We start from the raw sequence: 22,004 nt of genomic DNA, 5'->3' as shown, positions 1-22,004 counted from the left end.
TAATGACCACTCACACTTACTCATCTTTTTACTTGAGAAGACCTTCTTCTGTCCCCTCCCACTCACTACTCCCTATGCCAGAGGTAATCACATCTTCAATTCTACCACCATACGTTGCTTTGCCTGTTTTTTGAATGTTATACAAACAGAACCGTAAATAGATCATCTGCTCAGTGAATGCTTTATTTTCCTTCCTTTCCCCTTGTCATTATTTGTTGGGATTCATACATGTAATTACAAGTAGCTGTATTTCATTTATTGTCACAATTGTCTACTATTCCATAGGATGAATATACCACCAGTTTATCCATTCTACGGTTGAACATTTGGATTGTTTCCAGTTTTGACAATTAGGAAATGTGCTGTGTGAACTATGCTGCTGTGAATGGTTTTGTAAGTGTCTTTTCATATCCATATATATATATTTCTTTTGGGTATATATCTAGGAGTGGAATGGCTGCATCGTAGAGTGTGATAATTTTTTATAGATACTGGCAGCCAGTTTTCTAAAGCATTCATACCAATTTACATTTCCACCAGCAGTTTTTAAGAGTTCCAGTTGGAACACATCCTTGCTAGCATTTGAAATGGTCAGCCATTTTTCTTCTGTAGGGGTATCTCTTTGTGATTTTAATTTTCTTTTCCCTGGATGCTAACGAAGTTGAGCATATTTTCATGTGTTTATTCATTATTTGTATATCATTTTTTTTTCATAAGAAGCCTGTTAAATCTTTCCTTTTGGGTTGTTTTTCTTTTATTGATTTGTAAGGCTTCTTTACAATGGATACAGTCCATTGTTAGTTACTAGTATGTAAATATCTTCTTCCACTCTTTGGCTTGCTGTTTTGCTCTTTTAATGGGATCTTATAATGTAGTTTAATTTACTGATCTTTCCCTTTATGATTGATGTGTTTAAGTCCTGTTTAAGAAATCTTGTCCTTCCCCCAAAGTTATGAAAATGTTCTCCTGTGTTATGAAATACATGTCTCAAATAGATATCTACTGTATTATTTTGTACTTATCATATATACCCACAGAACATCTCCAGTTGTTTTTTGTGTATGGTGAGGTAGAGTCAATGTCTCAGTACCATTTATTGACATGACCTTTCTTATCCCCAGTATACTTCAGCAGTGCCTTTGTTATAAATCAAGTGACCACATACATGTGGATCTTATTTTGTTCTGTGGTCTTTTGGTTTATCCTTTTGCCAATACTGTTCTGTCTCAATTAGCAGAAGATTTTGAAATAAATCTTGATATCTGGTCGTGACTGTCTTCCAGGTTTTTTGGTTGTTGAGTATTATCTTAGCTATTCTTGACTCTTCAAGTTCCACTTAAACTTGAGAATCATCTTATTCTCTCACAAAAAGCCTGCTAGAAGTTTGGTTGCTAATATCGAATTTTGTAATCTATGAACATTGTATATCCCTCCATATATTTAGTCTTCCTTAACTTCTGTCTGTAATGTTTTATTATTTTTCTAGGCAGAGGTATTACACCATTTTCATTAGTTTATCTCTAGATATTTGACTTTTTCTGTTCAAAATAGTATCTTTTTAGACTTGCATTTTCTCACTGTTGGTGACTAATATAGAAATAACTGGTTCTTGTGTGTTGATTTAGTGCCTGGTGGTTTTATGTATGCTGAATGCACATCTTAATCCTCTTTGCTTCTCTGATTCTGTCTGCCAGTTTGCCAGTACCTCACTGTTCAAAAACTGGGGCTGTATGGAGAGGTGGGCATGAAAGGAGCAGCATGCAGTTTTAATTTGAGTATCTTTTCCCAGGGTGCTTTACCTCTAATCTTGATAATCTACCTTGACAAGCATCTTGCTTCCTTGTGAGCAAGAGAAGACTGCATGGTCCGCTGTGCAACCTCTGCTCTTCTCTTTGAAAATGCCATTGGTTTTCCAGCTGCTTGATACTTACACCAGTAGCTGTCTGAGCCCTTACTCCTTTAGTTTCACTTCCCTTTCTCTCTAGTGTGTGGATTATGGGGAAAAGGTTAAGGAGTGACTCTGGATCAGGAGCCCCATCTAGTTACAACCAAACTTGTTATGCCTGTAAGTGGTTTGGCTATGCCTGTAATTGTTTGGGCTATAGATAAGCTATAGCATCAAATTGTGGAAAACTCTGAGCTCTGCCTAAGATTAGATTCAGGTATATTATCAGCTCTCAACATCTTCCTCAGTATAATGTAAATTTTAATGTATTTGTAGATTTTCTTTGTAATTGGGGCTTCAAGGTTGACCATTGGCTAGTTTCTTTGATCATTATATTTTTTCTCTAGCATTCCATGCTTTGGTGGGTTTTGTAGAGGAGAGCGGTAGGAAGGGAGGAGACAGAAGGTCTTTATTCTATCAGGTTTGACTTTTATTCTCCAAGTGATAATGCTGATGATCTTCTAATGGCTTTGATTTAGTGCCATTGAATAAATATTTATTCAGCACCTTTTCATTAAGCCAAATTTTTGAAGTCTTATTTAGTGTACTCCTCTTCCCCATAATATGTTTTTTTTTTTTTAATTCCTTTAGTAACTCTTTAAACCAAAGGGGTCCATTGTGTGGTTTTATGTGTCAGATGAAGGGCCATCTTAGTGATCTTACAAGGATGACCTTAAGTGACAACATCTATGCTATTGCTAGCTCTCATTGCCCAGGACATTAGCTTTTGGTTCTGGTGTGAATTAATCATTGCATGTTAAATAAAAACCAGACAATAATATTAGGTTTAGGGATTACTCAAGCATTTATTTTTTTCTTTTTTTAGTAAGAAATTACTATTTTTAAAAAATGCTAATTTGTTTTGAGGGGGAGAGAGAAAGACAGACAGTGTGAGCGAACGCATGTGCATGAGTGGTGGGGAGAGGCAGAGAGGGGAGAGAGAATCCCAAGCAAGTTCTGTGCTGTCAGTGTGCAGCCAGACATGGGGCTTGATCTCACAGACTTTGAGATCATGACCTGAGCTGAAGTCAAGAGTCAGATGCTTAAGCGATTGAGCCACCTAGGTACCCTGCTCAGTAAACAATTATTGAGCACCAACTAGGTACTAGTGCTTTCACAGGTCCTGGGTATAGAGAGTTGAATACAATATAACCCCTGACTTAGGTTTTCATAAGCTGGTTGGGGAAGACAAGGATGATTTCTGTGTGGTACAAGATGAGGGCAGTAGAAGTGGGAGCCTTGGGTGGCAGAGGACGAGTCCTGGGCCAAGTTAGATTCATTCTTCTACATGTTGGTGTCCACTTTTCCAAGCACCATTTGCTAAAGAGACTGTCTTTTTTTCCACTGGATACTGTTTCCTGCTTTGTCAAAGATTAGTTGGCTATACATTTGTGGGTCCAATTTGGGTTCTTTATTCTATTCCATTGGTCTATGTGTCTGTTTTTGTGCCAATACCATACACTCTTGATGATTACGGCTTTGTGGTAGAGGCTTAAGTCTGGGATTGTGATGCCTCCTGTTTTGGTTTTCTTCTTCAGTATTACTTTGGCTATTTGGGGTCTTTTGTGTTTCCACACAAATTTTAGGATTGTGTGTTCTAGCTTTGAGAAGAATGCTAGTGCAATTTTGATTGGCATTGCATTGAATGTGTAGATTGCTTTGGGTACTATTGACATTTTAACAATATTTGTGCTTCGAATCCATGAGCAAGGGATACAGGAGTGCTGATGCATAGGGACACATGTACACCTAAGTTTATAGCAGTACTTTCAGCAATAGTCAAATTATGGAAAGAGTCTAAATGTCCACCAACTGATGAATGGATAAAGATGTGGTTTATATATACAATGGAATACTACTTGGCAATGAGAAAGAATAAAATCGTGCTATTCTCAGCAATGTGGATGGAACTGGAGGGTGTCATGCTAAGTGAAATAAGTCAGTCAGAGAAAGACAGATGGCATACTTTTTCAGTCATATGTGGATCTTGAGAAACTTAACAGAAGACCATGGGGGTAGGGAGGGGGAAAAATAGTTACAAACAGGGAGGAAGGGTGGCAAACCATAAGCGACTCTTGAAGAGAACAAATGGAGGGTTGATGGGGGGTGGGGGAGAGGGGAAAGTGGGTGATGGGCATTGAGGAGGGCCCTCGTTGGGATGAGCACTGGGGGTGTATGGAAGCCAATTTGACAATTATATTAAAAAATAAAAAAAATTTAAAATAAATAATGGGCTGTGAGTGAGCATTCAGGCTTGCATTTCCCAGCAACTGCACTCAGAACAGAAGGCTAGAGAAGACCCAACTGTGAGGGTTCTGTTTTGTAAAAATTTCCCTATCTCTGTTTTCTATTGAATGAATGCTTTATTTACTAGGTGAAAATAGCAGTGTTCTGTGATGAAGGGCTAGTTAGTGCATTAAGAGGCATATTTCATCAAATTGTTCAGCAAGTCACCGCGATATCCCCAGCTCATCGCAACAGTAGGCAGCATGTAGTAGATACTCAGTAAACATTTGTTTGTTAAATGAAAGAATAATTGGTGAGCTCAGGCTGTCCGTGTTGGTCTGGACAGGGTGGGTCGCAGGACAAGGTCTGAGTGTAGTCTGAGGATGCCCAAGCACACCCAGTGCTCACAGGCAACAGACTACTTTCCTGAAAGCCATGCTGGGATCACAGGGAACCACAGCACAGAGAGGAGTCAAATCACATGTAGTGGAAAATATGTAATTGACATTCAGCAAGAACCCTGCTCCTATTATTTGTTGTGATCAGTGAGGTCTTTGGAGTCCGTGTACCAACAAGTGAGGGAAGATGGTTCACTTGATTGAAGATAGTCCATAAATATTCATAAAAGTTAGGTAGCCAGGGCTTCAAGCAGCTTTCCCTCCTCTTCATTCCCTCTTCTTTGTAGAAGAAGCAAAGTGAAGGTGTGTGTGGTTGAGAAAACCAGCATGGCTCTTGGTTTTTTGTCCCTGAGCTGGTGCCTCCTGTGTGTGTGGTACTTCTGAGAACCTGTCTAAACTAGGTGTCTTCTGTTGAGTGGCGGTTGTCCTGCCTACATTCCGGTAACACTGACTCTAGTTCTGGAATGGGGGTCAGGTGTGTTTCATGTTACGCTAACTGAAGCAGGGTGAATATATTGTGTGTGTCGGAGGCAGTCAGGGTGCCCTGCTCTCCTTGGGGGGAAGACTCTCCTTGGGTTGTTTTCATTCTAATTTTTTTCATTTGTACTATTCTGTGCTAGTTCTTAGCTTTCTGGTTTTAGGGCTGTTCTTGCCCTTCCCAAGGTCCTAGGTCTTTGCTATTTGCAAATGCTCCAAGTTCTCCTTGAAAGAATGGTCCTTATAGAGGCCAGTTTCTCCATTGTGCCCCATAAAGTGCTGTCAATCCAATTGCTGACGGAATGGCTGCCTGGTAACACAGATGGGCCTCAATGTATTGAATCTGTGTTCCTGTCCGCCTTCTCTCTGAAGACTCAGTTCACAGCAAGCTGGAGCTAAGGAGAAGTTGTTGTTTCAATCAGTCAATCAATCAAGGAATCAATCTGAATGCTTTCATGTGTTTACGCACTGATATAGGTATGTAGGAGACATCAGGAAACAAAGCAGAAAAGCTTATGGACTTTGTAGTGCTTACATTCTAATGGGTCAAGGGGGGCATAATGGTATGCAATATTTACAAATAAGAAATCAGATAGTGGGGTAGAAGATAATATGTGCTCTGGTTAAAGAAAATGTAGAGCAAGATCAGGGGGAACTAAGATGTGGGAACTGGGGCAGGCTTCAGTATTAAATAGGGGGGCCAGGACAGGCCCAGGTGAGCTTTGGCCAGAGACCTGAAGGAATGGAGTGGGCCATTTGCATCCTGGGGTAGGAATGCTCTCTGCTAGAGCCCAGACCTGGCAGGAGGCCAGTGAGGAGGCCCCTGGGCTAGAAAGCAGTGAGCTGGTGTGGCTGTTGGGTGGGTGGGGGGAGGTCAGTGCACGGGGATTTTGGCCTTTACATGGAGTACAACAAGCAGAACCACTCTGGCTGCATGTCATGGATGCAGGGGCAGAGGTACAGGCAGGGGGGATGGCTAGGAGAATATGAGGAGTCTAGGCAAGACATTTTTGCGGTTGCCCCCTCTTACAAACCTGAATGCAAATGTATCTTTCATTGTAAAGTGGCCCAGGCCACTATTAAATGACACTTGGACCTCCACAGCACTAGCACAAAGGCAATATTCTCCAACCTCTTCAAATCCTCTCTTGCTGTGGGTTACAGATGGTCTTGTGGGTATGTAATTGGGAGAGGGAACATCTGGCCACTTTCTATACATGACCACATACCTCTAGGTCATGTCAAAGAGAGAAGGAGAGTCTCACGATTATCCCTGGGGTCTTGGCAAGGCTTTGCTTGTCTACAGGCTGACAGAGCCCAGGAACGTAGGGGGAAGTGTCTATAGCAGGCCTGGGACTAACTAATGGGTCTCCATTCTGGGGAAGCTCTACAAAAATGATAAAGGCTTTAGAACCTAGTCCATGGTAGAGCTTGTTGTAAATTCCTACTGTAATTTACAGTAGGAAACACCAGAGGCTACTGTCCAAGCAGCACAATGACTGGCAGGCATTTTGCTGAGGACTGCAGATATGGAGATGAATCTACTGTCCTTTCCCTTAAGCTGCTCGTGGGCTGCATCTAAAGTCCCATAATCAAGCCTGCTGGGTCAGCTAGATAGCAGAGGTGGCCAGGCAGGTAAGGGAGGCCACCTGGGTCTGATGCTGCAGGAGAGGCAGGTGACCAAGAGCACATGCCCTGTCCAGCAATGCCCTCGCTGGGAGAAAGAGATAGACCCACACTGGCTGATCTCAGGTTTTCCAGAGAAGCCAAAAATCCAGGTCTTCTTCTTCTTTGTTTTAATTTGTGAAGTCTCCTGATTTAATTTTTTTTAAGGTTTATTTATTTTTGAGAGAGAGAGATGGAGTACAAGTGGGAGAGGGGCAGAGAGAGAGGGAGACACAGAATCTGAAGCAGGCTCCAGGCTCCAAGCTGTCAGCACAGAACCCAATGTGGGGCTCGAACCCACAGACAGTGAGATCATGACCTGAGCTAAAGTTGGACCCCCAACCGACTGAGCCACTCAGGCACCCCATGAAGTCTCCTGATTTTAAAATGTCAGTAGCCAACTCTAATATTTGAAGAGTACTATATAGGTCAAACAAAAACTTTCAAATTTCATCCTCAGGTGGCCCTTTTGCCAACTCTGGTCTAAACAGATAAAATACAAAGTCAAGTTGCTATGCTGCGACTGAGGAGGAGTAGTCTAATGGGCAAAGCAGTTTTGAGTTTTCAAACCACTTCTCCCTCTTTTCCGCCAGTGATAACTGAATTCAGCATCCTATCGCAGATGACTGTAGTCTAATCTGTTTGTGCATGAGAGAGTCTGGAAGTTATTGGATGCTCTGTAGAAGTGAGTTGGAACGTAGATCAGTTAATTTTGACTCCTCTCAGTTCCACCTCTTCTGCCGTCTAGGCAGTAGCAAGCACGATGAAGGTGGTGATGGAAAGAATTCTCAAGTTGGGTTAATTATGAAGCTGTGGGTGAGGCGGTTGCCAGGCGTCTGAGTGACAGAGATGGTTTAATTAAAGTGGGATTGATTTATTAGCGCTTTACTGGCCACATAATTTAGCAACTCGGAGGTGTTACGGGGCCTGGGGTATTGCTAAAGAGTGCTAAGGCTCAAGATAATTATTGCCTTACTTAGGAGAGAATGACAGATGGGACCTCATTGTTGCCGTAAATCTAGCCTGCAATGGAAATGGCATTCTTTGTGTAACGTTGTTGAGGGGCTCTCTGGCTCAGACCACAGTTGCCTTGCTGGTGCTCCCACCTCTCTGTGCATTTCCAAGGCACTTTGAACCTCCACACCCCTTTCTCAAGCTTGGGGCTTATTCAACTGCGTGATTTGCATTTGGCTTTGCCCTAACAATGGGTTGCCTGGGTCTGCTCCGTTTCCCAGCTGTCTTTCTGTTTGAATTTTGAGTTTTCAGTCTGATGGACTTTCTGGACCATGTGTGACTTAGTCGAGGAAGGTCTTTAACCAGACCTGTATAAATATTTATTTAAGACTTCTGTTGTCTGTGTGCTTCTGGGAGTGTAGCTGTTATTACCCCTTCGACACAGAAATGAAAGTAGAGTGTAGGACAAGAGAAAACCTAGGAGACAGGAGGTTCCATGGACAGAGAGGGACATTTTACTTACGTGCCACACCCTGGCTCACCTGACCCTGATGTGTGCTTCTGCAAACTCTCCGGGGCATTAGCAGTCCACTCAGGTAGGTGATTTAGCTCAGAGAAATGGATTTCAGAAACTGAGCTGTAATGAAGACATGTATGATAGTACGTTTTCCTGTTAGCCAGAAGCCCTGCAGCCTGCCCCCCAGTGTACATCATAAATCTGATTTCTGCTCTTCTGTTGTAGATCTTTGGCTATATTGTTAGGCGTTGGGTAATTTTTTCCCCCAATAAAATGGATTTCCTTTTTCTAATTTGAATGGCCATGTATGATGGTTGTACAAAAATGTGGAAAATACAAAAAAAAAATTGATAGCAAAGAAATCCACTCAAATATCCCCACCCTCCAAAGACTGACCACTATCACCATTTGAGCTTTTTTTTTTCTAGTTGTTTGCAATGCATCTTAAAAACATGGTTGTACTGTAAAGCTAGTTATACACATGTATTACCCCTTTCTACCTCATATTTTTGCTCAAACAATAAGGAAATCTATTATTTCACATAACTTTCCTCCACTCCTTCTTGCATCAGGCAAAATGGCCTCACACATACCAGACATTCTATTTCAGGGCCTTTGCACTGACCCTTCTTGTTATCTGGAAGGTTCTTCTTCTAGGTGATTGCATGGCTCACTCCCTCACCTCCTCCACGTCTTTGCTCAAATTTCATCTTTGCAGTGAAGCCTCTTCTGACCTCCCCATTAAGTTTTCACCTGTGCTAGCCAGATGCCTCCTGACATAGGCCCATCCTTTTTCATGGCACCCAGTGATGATGACACCTATCATGCCACCTATGTGTTTATTATCAATATCATTATTCTAACTAATGTGCTCATAGAAGCATTAACTAAATGTACTTTTTGTCAACGTTTTGAAATACCTTACATGTAGCTTAATTTTTTAATGGACTGTACTTTAATCATCACCCTGTTACTGGACTTTTAAATTGCATCCAGTGTTTTGATCTTATAAATCACATAAACCTATGATGAACCTTTTGTGTATAAAGTGTTTTTCCATATCTTTTTTTAAAATATGTTTTTATTTTTGAGAGAGAGAGGAAGAGAGTGCACGAGTTGGGGAGGAGCAAAGAGAGAGGGAGACACAGAATATGAAGTAGGCTCCAGGCTCTCCACTGTCAATACAGAGCCCAATGTGGGGCTTGAACTTGTGAACCACGAGATCATGACCTGAGCTGAAGTCGGATGCTTAACCGACTGACCCACCCAGGCACCCCATAACGTGTTTTTCCATTTCTTAGTCATTAAAAGAGATTCTTGGACATGGGATTACTGAACAAGGTAAATTGTATTCAGACTCATGGCTGCAAGTGGTACAAACTCAACTCAAGCTGGCTCAAGCAAATTAAAGGAAATTACCAGCTGACATATTTGAAAAATACAGGGATAGACTTCAGTTAGGGCTGATTCCAGAGGTTCAGTGCATGTTATCAGGGATCTGATATCCTTCATATCTGCTTTCCTTTGTGTTGGCTTCATTCTAAGTCAGCTTCTCTCCATTTAGGACAAAATTGCTACCTGTAGCCCCTGTTTTCATGCTGCCAACTATACAGTCCCATATTGGAAAGACATCCCCTTCCCAGTATTTTTGGCACAAACTCCGGACAGGTTCTCGCTGGCTCACATTGAATTGTGCCCCTCTTGAATCTTTACCTTTGGCTGTGGGACAAGGGTATATGAGAGTGGAGCTGATGATGTCATTCAACACAAACCACACACGCTAAGGATAAGGACATAGCTCTCCCCAGGGGAGACTCAGGGTGCTCTTACCTCAATGGGGAATGGATGTGGGGAAGGCCCCAAAACTACAGATCTTCATTTTACTTAGGAACATTTTAGGAACTCTGTGCCTTCATAGGGGAGAAAAAAAAGGCACGGAAAATGAAGGGAGTCCAGTCACATCCTAAGCATGCGTGTTTGGATGTGCGAGGCCAGCCCAATCAGATGGTGGTCTACTGCTGCTCTCTCCAGGGAAAGGGAGGCAGGCGTGAAGGGGGAAACGCAGGCCTCGGCTCCCTGGGGAATGAGGCTCCAGTGGCCTGTGATTGCATGCCTCGTCGGCTGTTGGCGGCCACTGGCTCCCGGAGTGCATGTTTAAATTATGAGCAGTGGAGACAAGTTCTAAATGTGAGGAGCAGAAGCGTTCTGGAAAATTTCCCTAGGGTGTTCTGATAGCAATGCTCTCTGGATGAATTTAGAGGCTCCTGACAGTAGGGCACTCCATTCCAGAGCAGCGGTGGTGTTTGTCATGCAGGCCCCGCACTGCCAGCTGACAGCCTCAGCAGCTTCTGTGGCCCTTGCCTTGACCCAGAGAAATCTTCGTAAGAGAGCTCTGCTTCACGGCAGCCCCACTGCCTTCTCTCTGTGCCTCTTGCCAGCTGGAAGCATACTTTTGAGGTCGAAAGGGTCCTTATCTGTCATCCACTGTTGAATGTGCACCTGCCTTCAAGGTATTGCTAGGCTTTTGTTGGACCTGTGGTGGCTTTCAGCTACCCTCAGCCAAGTATGATTGTGGCTCCGGGGGCACCTGCTTTGTAATCCCTACCTTGGTGGTCAGTCATCTTGGCTCTGGTCTGCTGTTCTCCAAGTGGGAACTGCCCACACAGGGAAGCTGTCAGAGCCAAGGCCCTGAGGAGGGCCCCTCAGTGTACCCCAGATTCCCCACACAATTTAGCATTATCTCCCTTTGCAGCTTGTCAGGGAGATCAGATGGAGCCAATTTATAAGTAAATGATACATGTTAGTCCTTCCCTTCTGTGAAGGACTCTGGTTAACCTGGAGCTCTTAGTCAAACTTTCCTTGGTGCACGGAGGATAGAATAATATTAATATTCCACTTGTGCTCTAAGTTATTCATCCCCTGGGCAAGCTTGAAGTACTCACCCAGTCAGAACTTGCCATATGATTCTGAGAAGGTTTGAAATCATAGACACTGACTCCAGCTGAATCAGGGAAACCCCTCATCAATGGCCATCTCCTTTGTGGGATTCCAGAGTCTCTAAGGTAAAGTTCCTTGAGTTTGTCAACATAATCAACTGGGTGTACACCTCTTTGAAATCTGTAATCCACTGTGTAAATGTGTGGTCTTACTGAATAGCTGATTAAAGCTTTTTACAGTAACCAGTAACAGTTTACCTCTTGGGAAAGCAGGCAGTCTTCTGGGGTGGCAAATGTGGTACTTTATCCATTGTGCCCTCCATTCCATGGTGCCCAGGGCAGACAGTGATGGGTGGGGACAGTGTGGGAGCTCTTCTTTATCTGCTGTGTATATTGAGCATCTGGGCAAGATGTTAGTAGGAGCTAAAAAGGTTTCCACTGCTGATGAACAAGTAATCCACAAAAAGCACAGAGCCAAGATACTGTAAAAACAGGCTGTAAAGTAAACAAAACAAAACAAAACAAAACAACAACCACCCAATACTTGTTTCTGTGAAATTTTATGAAGCTTAACAAGTTACTGAGAACTTGGTGCAAGTTAGGCTTAGCGTCCTCTAGTGTATCTTGGTGCTCAGTGCAATTCCTCAAGGGATCTCCTGCTATATTTGCTCATGTCAATGTGGCCTGTGAGTTGAGTTCTTTGGGAAGAGCCAGAGCCCCTTTGCATCACCACGGCTGTGTTGCCCACAAAAGCTACACCCCATCACTGCTCACAGCTGGCTCTGCCCTTCTCCTTATGCCCAGGAACAACGCAGGGATAATGACACAGCTCATTGCAAGAGCCAGAGATGGTTGGGAATTGAATGAATTGCATTGGTCTTACACAGCCTGAGGGCTGGAGTGTAGCTGACTCCCTGGAAGGGCTTGGAAATGTGAAGAAGCCAGAGGTTCTCTTGCCCCAGAATTGTATTTACCCTATGTTTGTCTCTCCACTCCTTGGTGTTTATAGCAAATGATGGCCAACTCCACTTCTGTGTTCTTAGGTTTCAATTCTCACAACATTAATCAACCATCTAGATTCTCTCTTGGTCTCAATTCTTAATTCACAGAAAATGAAGTATGCTTGGTTCACATTGGGTCAGATGACCCCATAAAAGCTGGGGGCAGGGGCACAAAGCACAATATGGCTGTCCAGGGCCCATTCCTGGATGTTATGGGGAGGACAGAGAATGGGGCCATGTGGTGAGCTGAGTTGGGGCTCAAATGGGTATGGACCTCCGTGCCCCACACCTACGCCTCACTTACTCGATGAGTCAATATTTTTCATACCTGTGCCTAGGACAATCTACTTCAAACCTTTGCTGACCCACTGGGTAGGGTTTTATTCTTTGTTGGAGGGTGGACATATGCTTGATAATATGGCTTTAGTCAAACTGAGAACAACAGTCTTTGAAGCTGGACATGGGCACAGAACAGATCACAGAATTAGACAGACACACCACTCAGTTAACTTTCCCCCCAAAAAGGTAGATACATTTTTGAACATGGAGAAATGTCCTTATTACAACTTGTAGACATCTCTTATTTGTAGACGTCTCTTATTTAAGATCATTTGCTATGGTTTTTCCAAACTGTTTTCTTGACGCCTACACTGGATTTTCAGCTCTGATGGGAAAGAGATTTCTCTGAACTGTGTTAGCAGTGGCATGTGTGTGTAGATACCTCAACTAATTACCTGATGATGGGAACATTGTGGATAGTGGCACTTTTACCCTGGCAGTTTCATGTGGTTCCCAGCTCTCTGTTCCCAATTGCTAAAGTCTCAAATCTCAGCAGCCATTTGATTGACAGGTGCTTGGGCATTTTCATTCTGAAGCCAGCCCTTTGGTGCGAGAGGATGCAGTGGGAAGGGTTGCTGTTGCCAGTAGAGTCCACAATCTTTTCACCTTCACTTTACTTTTTTCAGTTCATAGGGTTGACAAGTACAGTTAATTTTTAACTTAATGCTCTTGGAACTTTTCCACTGATGTTTAAAAGGCCCTATCAACTATATTAATATACTCATAAATGAGAGAAAATATCCATGAGGTCTTAAAATATGCTGAATAATATTTTCTTTCTTTTTAGCTGTCTCCGTTATGAGGTACAGCGCCTCTGCTTTTGGGTTTGCAGTAAGTAACCTGAAATGTACTTTTATGAAGTTTTGCACGTTTTTCCTGAGCCCACAAATCTCACTGTGGGCTGGCAGTTCAGAGGGTGGTTAGCTGAAGAGAGCTTAGCGTGACAAACCTTTTATGGAAATAGCTTCTATAAAAAAAAAAAACCAACTACAATTTTGGAGGAAACAACAATGATACTCTACACATCTCCAGAACATATTAGGGGAACTCATTTTCCACACCTGGTTGAGAGGATGGTTTTAGCCTGTTTTTCTCCCTCAAGGTTGTAGGTTTGAAAGTGGGTACACACTGGAGTGAAGCATTTACTGGTACAGGCAGAGGTGTTGGGGTTAGGATTGGGGCTGCTGGCACTAGACAAGTCAGTCTGTAGCCCCATTAGGAGTAACCTGGGTCCTGAACCTGTTTCCTGATGGGAATTGGTCAGAGAAAACAGGTCTCAGATGTTTTATAGGCTAGGCATGTTGCAAGCTTGGGTGTAGTTTCCCCACATTCCTTCAAGACAGTGCTAGTGCCTGGAGTTTTCCAGCTGAAAAGTGAGATGTGGTGCAGTGACTCATCTGGAGAGCTCCAACATCCTGTGTAGCTTTAGGGTTTCCTGTACCTGAGGGCATGTGTTCCTGTTCCCAAACCCACTTCTGCCCTTTGATGTGAGAACTTAAAGTTTTGGAGGTTGTAGATTGTTTTCAGAATCTTTTCAAAGGTATGGACAGTCTCTCCAGAAAAATGCCTCCCCCCCCCACACACCCACCCCTCCCTTTTATCCCCTTTCTTCTGTCTCTGTCCCTCACACGTTCACTCATTCATTCAAACAAGAGCATTGAATTTTGTATACAATTCTGAAATGTTAGATTTCCCAGAATCCTTGGGGTATCTTGCCCTGAACCTTACTCTCAGTCTCACCCTTGAACCTTATATAGAATAATCGCATCGGGAGCTGGAAACATAGAATCCTTATCCTGAATCTTTTACTTGGGATGTAGGGGAAAGTGCTGCAATTATTTGTCTGCTGGGGGATATGGGTCAGAACAGTACAACTCTCCCCATATCTCCCTGTATCTCCAGAGCGCTAGAAGCTGGGGCCCAGGGAGCAGAGCCCACTGCACCACAGAGTGTGCTTTCTCAGTCTGTGGGAGCAGTGGGAGGTCTGAGGAGAAGCCATGGCACTGCCACCAGGCCGGCATGTCGGGTGACCTCAGCTCCATATTCCCAGGACCCAACATGAGGATGATGAGTAGCCTATATCATGATGATGTGAAGCTTCTTTGCTCTGAGATCACTGGCTCAGATTCCAAGCCTTTGTGTCTTGTGTCTTCACCGTCATGCCTTTTTCATACTGGAAAACACTAATGCCATGTCTCCTTCTCCTAGTTTGATGCCATCCTCGACGTCCTGTCATCGGCGATTGTCCTGTGGCGTTACAGCAATGCTGCCGCTGTACACTCTGCCCATAGGGAGTACATGTAAGTGGATTTTTATCTTGTCCCAGGCTGCCGAACCCTCGCAAAGAAAGGCCACGTTAATTAGGCTGTCAGCATAACTCACCTTGCAACTTTGGTTCCAGGGATGAGAATGAGGACCCAAGTTTACTTTGAGCGTGCCTGCAGTGATATCAGCCATATGATAAGCACCTTCTGGGATGGTCACAGAGATGGGACATCCTTTTTTATAATTCTCCCTGTCCTCTGCTCTTGAGTCTGGAGTGAATGTTTGTATGCTCATTTGTCTGTCCTTCTGTCCATCTATCCATCGATCTACCTATGCTTCAATCCATCCATTCTTCCATCCTCTTTCTCTATGTGTTTTTGGAATCTTTGTTCTCTGGAATTTTCATGCTTTTTTTTTCTTTATAAGTAAGATGACTTTTCCACTGTAATTTATGGGAGATATCTTGAGGGTGTTCTAGATTACCCTACTGGTCTTACATTCCTCTATTAGAGGGTGTGGCTTCTCCCAGTCTTTATATCCTGTGGGTGATGGTTTTGTCTTTGAGGAATTTGAGTTTGTGACCATAAAACACATCTTTTCCAACTTGCATCTCTTTATTCCATTTTAAATCTCCAGGCTGATAGCACAGGTTCCAGAGTTAGATATATTGGCTTTGAATCTTAGCTTACCACTTGCTAGCTCTGTGACCATAGGAAGTTGCTAACTGTTCTATGCCTTGTTTCCTCATCTAGAAAAGCAGAAAAACAACAATAACTCCTTCACAGAGATATTGTATATATTATATATGTATAATGTAATGTAATATATGTTATATATATATTAGAACAGTGTGTATATGTGTATATGTATGTATAAATAATGTCTGTGTATATATCTATATATATAATAGATATCTTATATCTATTATATATATAGATATATATATATCTATCTATCTATCTATCTATCTATCTATCTATATATATATATATATATAAAAGTTTGGCATGTAGTTCAGGAAACCTTAGCTGCCATCTTTATTATTAGGTAATTATTAAGGGGGCTCCCCTGAGACTGAGCCACCACTAGTCATTTACCCCACCTCTGTACTTTTGGACAATTTAATACTAACGAGTAAATGTTATCCACATTGTGATTTGTGTGGTGCCCAGACAGAAGGTTCTCTTGATGAGGATGCTGTGTCATACTTAAATGTATGAATGTTGAGATACAAACGTTAGGTGTTTGGGGACTCTGGTAGTAATATATCTGGGGTTGCATATGCCAAATGGAAAGCTTTTGAAAGATGATGCTATAGCTGATTCACAAATGAGAACGCATTTTATTTCATTGTTGGCTTTAGGTAGAGCATAGAAACTTCTTTTAAGTATTACATATTTATTTAAATGTACATTAGCTCTTTTAACAAATATGAAGTATCGAATGTGTGATACCCCAGATGATATTGTTCAGGATAAAGTTGATTTTTTGAGTCAACTTATGGTTGAAAAACTTAAGAGAACAATTGTAGTAAATTGATTTTGTAAAATTTCAAATTATGGTACTATAATGATCAAAGTTGAATTAACAGTGGTCCAGCCAAAGGAGCAGCCAATGCAACAACCCAAGTGGTTGCTGGCTATGATTTGAGGAATACAGTGAGAACAATCTAGAAATATGCTCACATTTTAAGAGTTAGTCCTGTCTCTCTCCGAGGATGATATGTTCTTTGTTTCTATAGTTGTACTGTCTGGTGCAACAGCTACTGGTGGCTATTCTGGCACTTAGGTGTAGCTGGTCTGAACTAAGAGGTGTTGTAAGTATAAAATACACACTACATCCCAAAGACTTAGTAAAAAAAAAAAAAGGAAACATTTTATTCATAACTTTAAAAATATTGATTATATGTTGATATAAGAATATTTTGGATATGGGGCTCCTGGTTGCCTCAGTTGGTAGAGCGTTCAACTCTTGATCTCGGGGTGGGGGGTGTGAGTTCAGGTTCCATGTTGGGTGTTGAGGTTACTTAAAAGTTAAAATTAAAAAAAAAATTCTAATGATGTTTATTTATTTTTGAGAGAGACAGAGCACAAGCAGGGGAGGGGCAGAGAGGGAGGGAGACACAGAATCCGAAAGAGGCTGTAGGTTCTGACCTGTCAGCACAGAGCCGGATGCGGACCTTGAACCCATGAACTGTGAGAACATGGCCTGAGCTGAAGTTGGATGCTCAACTGACTGAGGCACGCAGGCGCCCCCAAATCTTTTTTTTTTTAAAGAATATTTTGGATATATTGGATTAAACTATTATAATTAATTTTACTTGCTTCTGTTTCTTTTTTCTAATGTGGCTTTTAAAAAATTTTAATTACTTATGTGGCTTATAGTATAATTCTTTTGGGCCTTGACCTCAAAAGAGAAAGCTCTTCCCTCTTTGTCTTTTCTTACTTTAGAAATAATAATCCAGAATTTGATTTGTGATTCCAGAAGGAATTGAGTTCAGTGTTACTCAATTTCTCTCTTCTAATTTGCTCTTTTAAATCTGATTTCCTTTATGCTGAAATGAGTTTCTTATGTATTAGTCACAAATCTACAAATTATTGTAGCTTTTCCATAGAGTCAGGATCTCTTTGAGCATTTGCCAGGTGGCCTTGAGTTTTCCAAGATGAAAAGACTGATGACAAGAAATGTGTTTTGGTTTTCAGTGATTGCAAAATAGGTACCATTACAAAAATGTACATCTCTCATGATACCCCAAAGGCAAAAATTCCGAGTAGTTGCTTTGATAATTCCCAGATGATAGTTCATGCAATGATGCCAGTGAACTTATTTGGAGATTCTTAAATGTAGGGATTAAAACAGTATCCCACAATCCATTGTATTGTTGGCTTTAGTTTAAAGTTTTAATCTCTGCCTCATCCCATGTAAATTAAAAATTCATGGAATCACTGCCAGATGAGAAACTGATGTTTGCGTATTAATGGGCATGAATGAATTATGAGAGGCATAGCTAGAAAAACCACTGTTTTTCAGTTAGTTGCTGGAGGATAATAAATGAGGAAATACCCAACTGGTCCTTAGTTAATTCCTCTAATTTGTCCTACTTTGACTCTAAGCTTCAGAGAGAATCTTGAGCTTGGCATTGCCAGTACAAGGAGCATTGGGACCTTTGTCAGCCTTGCTGCCTGATACTGTGTGTGCTGGCTGGGTGCTTGATGCCCAGAGGAAGAGAGGATGCCTTTAGCATCACCATAGGGTGTAGCCCTCAATCGTTTTGTTTTGCACTTCTTTTTCATTGTGGTAAAAACCACTACCACTGGATTTACCATCTTAAACATTTTAAGTGTGTGGTTTAGTAGTATTAAATATATTCATTTTACAGTTGTGAGCTCCTTCATCATGCAAAGCTGAAACTTCATACTTACTAAACAGCTTCCCTTTTCCCTCTCCCCCAGCCCTTTGCAGCCATAATTCTGCTTTGTTTCTATGCATTTGATTACTGTAGGTACCTCACATGAGTACAATCATAAGCTATTTGTTTTGTGACTGGCTTCTTTCACTAAATGTAATGGCCATGGCAAGATTAACAAATGGCCCTCGTGGTTGAGAAATCTTGCTTAGGTAGGCAGTCCTAGGTGTGGGGCACTGATCTGAGAATGAGATGCTCAAATCCAGCATTTCACAGGCGGTTTGCCTACTGGTGTGAATTTAGGCTGGGAATGGGTGGCTGACGTCAGGCAAGAACAAAAGGTCAGGGACGTACGTTCCACCAGGTATTGGCCAGATGCTCCATCTGGGATTGAAGCAATGGTTGCAGAGTTGGGGAGGAGATGAAGGCAGTGAAGCAGGTGTTGTTTCCATCAGTCAGGAAAGGAGAGGGACCAGGTGGTTGGGGCTAATGGCAAGGAGGCGTCCTGGCTGGTTTAGCCTGAGACTGACTGGGAGCATGGAAAGGAAAAAGCCAGAGGACTGGTTTGTAATTCACTGTGAGGCACATAGGCTTCGAGTATGTGGATGAGAGAGAACACACTGCCTCTGCTTCCAAGGTGGGGGAGGCAGCTTCCTCAGGGAGCAACCAGGTTTTTCTTAGGCCAACTGGTGAGAGCAAGAGTCGGAAAAGAGTCTGAGGATGTGGAGAGTGGGATAGGATGAACGTGTTTTGGGGAAGGAAGGGTGCAGGGCCACACAGGGGGACACAGAGGAGCATGGCTAGAAGAGTAGGGTGGTGACGGTTGTCCTGGTGACAGTAGATTGCTCTGAGGCCACTAAAAGAATGAAGCACTATGTGTACATGTGCATTGTGATGTCCAAGTGTCATTAAGTGAAGAAAGCATAGAGCAAAACAGCGTTTAGGGTCTCTTCTCATTTGTTTTAACAAAAGAGGTTTGCATCCACACACACTGTTTAGGCATATAAAAAAAAATCTCTACAAGGATATAAAGGAGACTGGCAGCAAGATCTCCTCAGGGAGGGGGACTGGGGACAGAAGAAAGAGAGCAGATGCTCTTTATTTCCTTTAGACCAGAGCTGTCCAGCAGAAGTCTCTACAATAATGGACATGTTCTATAGCTGCACTGTGCAGTATCATCAAGCCATTACCCACATGTGGCCATTGACCATTTGCTATGTGGCTACATTTTTAACTTTATTTAATTTAAATTAATTGAACCATAAATAGTCACATGTGGCTGGTGGCTACTGTATTGGACAGTACCTCTTTATGTAGTTTGATCATTTTTAATCCATTTTTTTATTAAAAAAATTCTTTTAACTTTTAAAATTTACTTTGAGTGGGACAGAGAGACTACGTGCAAGCTGGGAAGGGACAGAGAGAGGGAGAGAGGGAATCCCAATCCTGATAGTGCAGAGCTCAATGCAGGGCTCAAATTCATGAATATCATGACCTGAGCTGAAATCCAGAGTCAGATGCTTAGCCGACTGAGCCAACCAGGCGCCCCTAATCCATTTTTTAAAAACAAAGTTGTTACTAAATCAAAGTCCAGGGGACTTGGAAATGAGAGAAAGGTAGGGGAGGAAGGAGGTGCTGGAGGAGGTGGGTGTGGGAGAAATTAGTGTAGGAGGAACCTGGCATGGCCAAATGACACAGAGCATTTCGCGCCTGTCTCAGCCATTGTCAGCCTTGTGTACTATGTAAGGCCGTAGGAAGTACAGCTTCCTGCTGCCATCAGCTGTGGAGGGCCATCAGGATGCTTGCCATGGAAGGTACAGCTTGACGCTCATTGGAGGCCTCTGACATTTTGCATGATTTCAACACAGGTGGGAGGCCCGTGAACACTCCCCAGTCCCAGCTGTCTCCTTGGGCCATTCGTCAGCTTGCTGAGATGGAGAGGTGGAGGCAGATGGGAGGCTGTTCACCTTTACAGGCTTGAACTTCTGCAACACTGAGGCAAAAACACAACCTGGGAGACTATTCACTTGTTCCAAATGTACCTCCACATGGCATGATGCTCAGCAGCATATTGGAAAGCAAATTTGAGAGCTCTGGGGTAGATATTCTTAGAGAGGCATAAATCCTGGTGTGTCTCTTCATGTGAAATAAATGGGGCACGCCAGTTCTCACCCATGCAGGGTCCTTGCTCTGTCTTCCCCCCCGCCCCCAATCTGCTGAGCCAAATGCCTTGGCCTGAAAACTACCAGTCGACAGGATAGCTTTTGATGACTGGTTTCAGCAACATTCTTGCTGCTTTTGGAAACAGCTCTGGAAATTGAAAAAGAAAAGAAACTGATTCAGTCAAGAAATAGCATATCGGCAATTTGCTTTTGGTGTCTGATCTAAGAGGACTGCAAAGGCCAGGAGTTACACCAGGAACATAGTGAAGTAGTACCGTGCCTCCCTCCCCCTCTTTGCACAGAGCATTCGGTCTGTGCCTAAATCAGGGGCTTTGGGAGAGTGAACCATCTTTCCTCCACACTTTTCTAGTGCTCTTAACATTACCAAGCTCTTGAGTGTATTTTGAGTTAAAATACACTCAAGAGCAGAACGTGAACTGGAAGAATAAATAATTTCAGAGAGTCCCTCAACAGCTGATGAGAGCCAGTGTAGAAGGTAGAGAGCCTTGATCGTGGGACCTGAGCTCACATGCCTTGACCAGTTTGGATTTAGTCTTGCCTGAAGGCAAAGAGAGTTGCCATGGGAAGTTCCACAGTCGTGGGAAGTTCTATGAAACCTGCCATGACACAGGCATGATATTAATGGGTTGTGGTGCTGTGGGCAGGATGTGTTAGATAAAGAAGTGTAGGCTTCCTTAGTCTACTATGGGTAGAAATGTGTCCCCCAAAAGATACTGGAATCCTAATCCCCACTGCTACAGAATGTGACGTTTTGGGAAATAGGGTCTTTGCAGATACAACTAAGTGAGATGAGGTCCTAATCCCATTTGACTGGAGTCCTTATAGGAAGAGGAGAAGATACACCAAGACAGAAGCACATGTGACAGCAGGGGCAGTGTTCAGAGTCCTGTATCTACAAGCCAAGGAACTCCAAGGATGGTTGGCAAACGCCAGTAGCTCAAGGAAGCAAGGAGGGATTCTGCCCTACAGGTTTCAGAGGGAGCGTGGGCCCACTGCCAACACCTTGATTTTGAGCTTCCAGCTTCCAGAACTGTGAGAGAGTAAATTTCTTTTATTTAAGCCCCTAAGTTTGTGGTGCTTGGTTATAGCAGCCACTGGAAAACTGCTGCTGTCCCCGAGAAGAGTCTTCTATCAGACCTGCACTCAACTGCTCTGTGACCTTGAGTGACGCACGAATTTTTCGAAACCTCAGTTACCTCCTCTGTGAAAGGGGGTGGGCTGTGACAACTACCAAATGGTGTTGTGGTGAAGATAAGACACGATACTGAATGTGACATGAGTATGTGCTCAAAAAATGTTAGATCACTTATTTTCCATCCTTGGAGTTTTGAAAATGTTTTTTCAATAGTCATACTGGGATACTTTGAAATTACGCTTTTGTTTTAATTTCCTTTGAACAGTATAGAACAAAGGACTTTGCAAGGAAAAAAATCTAGAAACCCAGACATATACTCGCATATTGAGAAAGTTGCTTTTGACCTAGGGACATGGGGTAATAGTGTAGTGAGGTAAGAAAAAGATTATTATTGCTTGATTTCCTGATTTCATTTCTTCATCCCACCCCTAAAACAAATCTCATCTGTGTGGAGCACAACAAAGTAATATATGATTTTTGTAAAAAGTTAAGGTAATTCATACAGGTACAAAGGACATAGCAATTGTCAGAGAGCCTTCCAGGGAGAACCATAGCTA

At 42.6% G+C, this 22,004-nt stretch overlaps 1 protein-coding gene across 4 annotated transcripts in view; it reads left to right on the top strand.

The window, feature by feature from the left end:
* Positions 1 to 22,004, top strand: part of TMEM163 (transmembrane protein 163) — a 277,826-nt gene that overhangs the window by 161,149 nt on the left and 94,673 nt on the right. For all 4 annotated transcript variants that reach the window (XM_045033711.1, XM_023259273.2, XM_045033710.1 and 1 more), the window contains exons 3-4: positions 13,246 to 13,289; positions 14,667 to 14,758. In XM_045033711.1, coding sequence (XP_044889646.1) covers positions 13,246 to 13,289; positions 14,667 to 14,758 — 136 coding nt within the window. The remainder of the gene's footprint in view (positions 1 to 13,245; positions 13,290 to 14,666; positions 14,759 to 22,004) is intronic.

The sequence above is a fragment of the Felis catus genome, chromosome C1, assembly GCF_018350175.1.
Source record: "Felis catus isolate Fca126 chromosome C1, F.catus_Fca126_mat1.0, whole genome shotgun sequence".
NCBI lineage: Eukaryota > Metazoa > Chordata > Mammalia > Carnivora > Felidae > Felis > Felis catus.
This window is presented reverse-complemented; position numbering and strand designations above follow the sequence as displayed.